The following is a 6,662-nucleotide window of genomic DNA, read 5'->3' as shown; positions in this document are numbered from 1 at the left end:
AGAGAGAGAGAGAGAGAGAGAGAGAGAGAGAGAGAGAGAAGAGAGAGAGAGAAAGAAGAGAGAGAGAGAGAGACCTTTATATCTCGTGTGGCAAAGAGTAGTGGCATGATTGTTGATGCTATCTATATGCATGACTTGAACAAGAATAATTAGTAGTGAAAACTTTTAAGCACGTGGGTTTTCAGCTAGCTGATTTGCCTTTTCAGCGAAAGTATTCGCAGTGTTTTTTTTGTGGTGAAATGTAGCAGAATGTATGTGTATACCACAAGGCGCGGTCGCATTAAATTAAATTCCAACCTGATTTTCGTCAGTTGACAATTACTCACAGCCACCAACGTTTTCTTGGGCTGCGATCTCTGTGATACTTAGATTAAATCGCAGTGCACATACATGACTAGACCGGTCCCTAGCTCAGGAAAAATCAATATATCGCTTAGAGACATTGATGTCAGTCTATGTTCAAAGCTGCCGACGAATGGATAAAAAATTCAGGCATCTTGCGGCATGACTAGACGCAGCTCTCTACAAAGGACCCAGGCCGCGTCAGCGGTGATTTAGCAGCCAATGCTTCCGTCTACAGCCTTGCAATCTCACTGGGGTTAAACATGGCAAGTGGCAAACCCACAATAATGGCAGGAGTTAATAACATCAAATATGCTCGCGTAGCTGCGATGGCTGTCGAATTTTGTACTACGCGCCGCGCGTCACTTTTGTTGTTATTATCGGTGTCATAAATATTTAACACTGAGGGGACTTTATTTTCCATTTCACAACTTTGGCTACAACCCAAAGTAATCTGAAAAGTATTACACCAAGTAGAGACCGCTTTCAAAGACCAGTGCTGGTACCCTAAAGAATATCCTCCGGCTTCTGTCGTGTTCGCTTCGGCCATTGAAGCATGTCATGTAATTTTGTTTTCATGTTATAGTAGTCATGTTGTGCTATTAGTGAAGGGTCCTCTAGGTACCATTGCACAACAGCAAACAAGGACATATGGGACCATGCTGATATTTAAAGAGCTTTTGAAGCCGAGGTTTATACTTCATGTGTGCTGTATCTCTTGAGATATTGTTAATATAAATGTTGAACAATATACGTTTATTCTTAGACATGTGTAGCAGTGTTAACCGATGCAAATAATTGTTATATAATATCTGGGTTCACTTACTCTAAACTACAGTACATGCAGCTAATTTAAAAACCTTACTTTTAATTAAAAAGACCAATGATACATATATCTTTAATGATCTGTGATGGTTATTACGCCGTTTAATTCAGAAAAAAAATGTATTGCACGCCGCTTAACAACCGTTACTACAATGAGCTTGCACATCTTTATTTGTTCTAACGGGCACAAAAGTTATGTTTTGCAGCTTTAGAATTATAGCTTTATAATCATTACATATGCCGCTCTCTACCACCTCGAGTCGCACGTCCTATAGCTATGATTTCAGGATCTACGCTCTCTCTCTCTCTCTTATTATTATTATTATTATTATTATTATTATTATTATTATTATCACAATTTGTGCAAGTATGTCAGAATAGATTTAACGCATCTTACGTATTGCACACGTACGATTGATGTCTTTGTTATATAGGAAGCAAGATTACAAAACAATTATGCGATAGATGTAAAGTTCAGATGCGTACTGGCTGACGTCCAACGTTTTTCATTGAAACTGTTTAGCTCAGAGTTTCATCTAATCGACAGCAATGCTTTCATTACCCGGAAGGTTTTCACTGCTGTATACGAACGTAAACTCAATATCCGCCAGCGACAATCGTATCCCACGTCGGGAAACGAAAAAAAAATTGAGAACAATACTGTCAGATGACGATGTGGCATCAATTTCCTGACGCGAAAGAGCAATGTCATTACTTCATCATGTCGCGTCAAATACGCGTCATTTATGACGATATCTTGTATCAAATCCAGCCCCATAACGACACTGACGAGAAGTATATTTTGGGAAAAACGTCTAGATCTCCTAGCGTCGCAGTCCAATTTCTCTCCAACAATAACAGCATTTGCTGTAAGCCGTTAATCCGCTTAATCCCGAACATTTCAATACAACGCGTTTAATACATATAGCACACCAAGCCGTAGGCTGCGACGCCACGCGAGTCATCATTTATAAGCCAAAACGTATATTATAATAGCATAGTTTAACAGCCGCTACAACGTCGCGTTTATAATGACGTGTAGTGTATTGCGAGTAATTGCTTGATGTGTCCAGCAGTCACATTTCGTCGATTGCAAACTACAACTCGGTGTTGAATTCCATTTTCTCAACGCGCATCCATGTAAAATAAAACTGTATCGACTTGAACGCAGTTTCTTCGTACAGCACAGGTATTTTGTTCGCACAATGTTCAAGCACCGCTATCTGAAATAAAATCTTTGAATATCAGAAGCCCGACTGCGTTAGAGCCGCGTATAGCGTGAAACTAGATAAAGTTCTGCTTCTCGTCTACGACGTTTGTTTTACATTCAATGAATCTATACTCATTTAAATTTCTACACTTCCGCTTTTAACATTTACTGTTACAACACTAACGCACGACGCCGCCACCAGTTGTTGGAAACGAGACGACAACGAAGTAGTATTTTTGTGCAGCACATTTTTAAAAGTACCACACGTGCATTTACAGGAGCTGGTCGATGGCAAGCCGGATGAGAGAAACTGGAGAGGTATTGGCATCGCAGTGCTCGTCATCCTGGTGGTATTCGCCATGATTATTACGGCCGTGGCTGTATTCACCCCCGGTAGGTACTACCAAGCAGCAATATATAGGCCTATATACATCTACACACATATATTATATATATATATATATATATATATATATATATATATATATATATATATATATATATATATATATATATATACCTTTCTCCGAATAAGTCTTTTCATCACTAAACATCTCAGCTATCCATTAATCACAAAATATACTCCATTTGTTTTCGCAATGTGACATGTATATCCCCTAACGGCAAAGCACACGCCAGTGGGGTCACCCGGCCATATCTTCCCGAGCGTGACACGAGCTAATCCAGGGGATCGAGGCCGTACTTAGCGTATAGTGTGGAGTTATGCTGTGAACCGTGTTACCTTCCTAGATAGGCCTACGTGATAATGAGCTCCTTCTCAGTAGGGAAATTAAACTATAGAAGAAGTTGGGGTAGGCAGATAAAAAATATATGACTACATGGCCCCAAGAGGTCATACCTTTTCCAATAATTACAGGAGTCTATCAATAGTTAATCATAGTCTATTGATAGACTCCTGATAATTACGTAATTTGTTCTGGCCACATCAAATAGGGACGATCGTGGGCCCTGCATTCATATAAAACCTTCGCATTCCCGTACCGGTGGCAATATTGCGAGTATCTGCACGTTGGTCCCATATGTAGGAGATGCGGAATATTAGCTAGGAATCAACGAGAAATGATTGGTCATAAAGCAGCTAATTATTTTGATTCATATCGCAAGGGAATATCTAGATTAAACTACACTGTGTTCATAATGGCCCTTATACAGAGGAGACTTTGCCGTCGAGAGACGAAGTAGACGTATAGGCTACAGTAACTTGCATGAAGTTGAAAGATACGATACTGCTTTAATATTAGGCCTACTGTAACACAAACACACGACACAATAATTTAATCAGCTGAGCTTATACGTAGAATCTTTTCTTTGTTTATTTCACAGGAACAAGATAGTTCTTACCTGCCTGATTTAATAAAAATCTACAATGTTCACGAATGCAGAGGTAATTGCTCAGAAAGACAACAATTGTCCGCATCTAAACACCACGTTACGTACACATTGTGTGGTTACTCGAGAATAAACCAAAAGCTAGAACGTATTGAATTTAAGCTATGCATGAAGCACACTTACCCAGCACAAGATTCGCGTTAGGAAATACACAGCAAGTTACAACAAGGAAGTGACAGCAAGGAAGAGACAGCAAGCGAGTGAAAAAAACGACAGCAATCGAAAAATCGAATTCTCATTCCTTATTCAACTGTCACCATTGAAAATTAGTATGTCGAGTATTCACTAAAACCCCACCTACATTGTATTAACATTTTCTTACTAAATGTTATGCGATTTTTTATCAGGAATTTAGTATTGATAGTGTAGTATTATTATCGTAGGCAGCTATTTGATGAAGTATTGTTGCATGTCATAGCCTGCCAGGACGTGCAATTAATCACGAGCTGTCAGTTACCATGGATACACATGCTGTCCTCACATTATGCTCCATTACCTGGTCTAACTGTGTGCTTTATCATTGAGGGTATTGCATTTAATGAACCAACATTTATACAACGAACACAGTTGCTCTATATTGAGCAAGAATGAAATGTGCATAATTTCATATCGCCTGCGCTCGAGTCATAAACATATGTGCGTTTCTAAACATTATACAAGATATGTCATATGCTTCTAATAACAATCAAGCTTGTGCGCAGACCATCTCAACGTTTAGTTCGATAATATATATATATATATATAAATATATATATAATAAATTGTTGAGAGAGTCTCGATTTTGTTTGAAACATTTGGGTGCCTGGCATTCCGTGTCATCCAACATAGTCACTGCGTGGTCTGTGCTGTACAGTGACAGTGATGTATTGTGCGCACATATTGCACTCTATTTGGCCCAATCTCATGCTGTTTTGTTACATTGGTTCGTTTGCTTATCTGGGAAACAAACTTCAATCTCTTGTTTTTGAAACATTAACTAACAATAGTATCCTATTATACCTTTAGTTATACCGTGGGATTCGTATAAATTAACCAGATTTATATGATATGTACGGCAAGTCTGTTGCCAAAGGTCACTCTCTGATTGGCTGGAGCCGTTGCGTTGACAACGCTGTTATGGGTTTAAGTACATCTTAATGAATAGGAATACCCCAGACAGAAGACCGAAAAGATGCAAACAGTGTTTGCTTCTGTCCGTGTCATTGATATTCACATAATCGTCATCATAATCGTCGTCGTTGTCGTCATCGTCAGCATTTACAATTACACACTTTGCTAGCAATGGGTTGCGTCAAATATCCGGCACAACGTAGTGTATCCTGTTATTGGTGGCTGCTCGCAGAGATAACAACGTCAACTATAGCAAACATTACGTCAATATACACAAGGAAATCCATTAGAAGGATTCGCCTCCAAGGAGAGAATGATATGGCGCTTCGGACGTGAAACAACTGCGTAATAAATAAATCTGTATAATAGTTTTATTTTCCTACAGCGGATCGAATATGCAACTTTCGAGACTGCATGTGGAATTTGCCAAAACTCCGTATGTCACGTAATCAGCGATACACAGACGTGACCAGATCATCTCAATGGAACAAGAGGATTTTCAGGAAAATTAATTCGACTTCAAAGTCTAATAAGATATTGGTGTAGGCATATGCGGTGATTGGCGTGATGAACTCGATAACGCGGTCACCTGACGATATTAACCAATCAGAGTCTGTAGGGTACGCTAGCTGGATAACGCAGTCACATAACGATAATAACCAATCAGATGTTGGTGAACAGAATTGGCAAATCTGGAAAAATGCAAACGCAGTGAATGCGTGGTAAAATGTCAGTGTAAAAAGTACTGGCAAAAGGTATAGCGTTCTATAGCTCGTCAGACTAAGCGCAAGATTATGTTCACACCAGGGTAAAACACACATGTTTACAAAACACTTCATCACGTGTTTTCGCCGTTGGTCGCAGAGAGGCATTAAGATTAATGTTCCTAGATTTAACGGAGTCAACGACTGCAATACTGTAGCTGGTTATCATTGACTCACACTGCGGGCAGATGCGGCGGCGGCGGTGGTAATAGCAGTTTTATAATTATAGGTATTATTATAGTAGTAGCAGTTTTAGCAGTATCAGTAGCAGTAGTGGTCGTAGTAGTCGTGGTAGCTGAAATCGTAGTCGTTGTCGTAGTTGTAGTCGTAGTAGTCGTGGTAGCTGAAATCGTAGTCGTTGTCGTAGTTGTTGTCGTAGTAGTCGTGGTAGCTGAAATCGTAGTCGTTGTCGTAGTTGTAGTCGTAGTAGTCGTGGTAGCTGAAATCGTAGTCGTTGTCGTAGTTGTAGTCGTAGTAGTAGTAGTAGTAGTAGTAGTAGTAGTAGTAGAAGTAGTAGCGGCAGCTGCAGTAGCAGCAGTAGCAGCAGTAGCAGCAGTAGCAGCTTATATATGTTACAGGTAATTGTGCGATGTTGAACATTCTACAGATAGTAGTGACTTGGGCAATCTTTCTATATTGACAATACATTTTAGGGACTCTTAGCTACTAAACATTGTATTATTCTAGGTAAGTAGGCGCAACTAGCAACTGTGCACTAAACTACATAATAAGATTGAATTCGATATCGGGTATTGCAAATACTCTAATAATGATTTCGTAACAGGATGTTGTGGCTGTGCACGATTGATTTGTTTAATTTTAGAGATTATATACGTGCTACTTAAAATCCATACTTTAAAGTTACAATTGGTTGCTATCTTTAGATTGCGCAACACATTTTTGTGTGTAACATATACAAACTCCTACAAACAGACGCGTTCTCATGTGAATATTATTATTATTATTATTATTATTATTATTATTATTATTATTATCACAAT

General features: G+C 39.0%; 1 protein-coding gene across 1 annotated transcript in view; it reads left to right on the top strand.

Moving 5' to 3' along the window:
• The window catches only part of LOC106810540 (prolyl endopeptidase FAP-like), a 50,740-nt gene that overhangs the window by 21,837 nt on the left and 22,241 nt on the right, over window positions 1–6,662 (top strand). Inside the window, exons 2-3 of the mRNA XM_014813923.1 lie at window positions 2,416–2,481; window positions 2,656–2,770. Coding sequence (XP_014669409.1) covers window positions 2,416–2,481; window positions 2,656–2,770 — 181 coding nt within the window. The remainder of the gene's footprint in view (window positions 1–2,415; window positions 2,482–2,655; window positions 2,771–6,662) is intronic.

This window comes from Priapulus caudatus, unplaced genomic scaffold, assembly GCF_000485595.1.
Source record: "Priapulus caudatus unplaced genomic scaffold, Priapulus_caudatus-5.0.1 Scaffold17, whole genome shotgun sequence".
Lineage (NCBI taxonomy): Eukaryota > Metazoa > Priapulida > Priapulimorpha > Priapulimorphida > Priapulidae > Priapulus > Priapulus caudatus.
The sequence above is the reverse complement of the archived record's forward strand: the minus strand, read 5'-3'. Positions and strand labels throughout refer to the sequence as shown.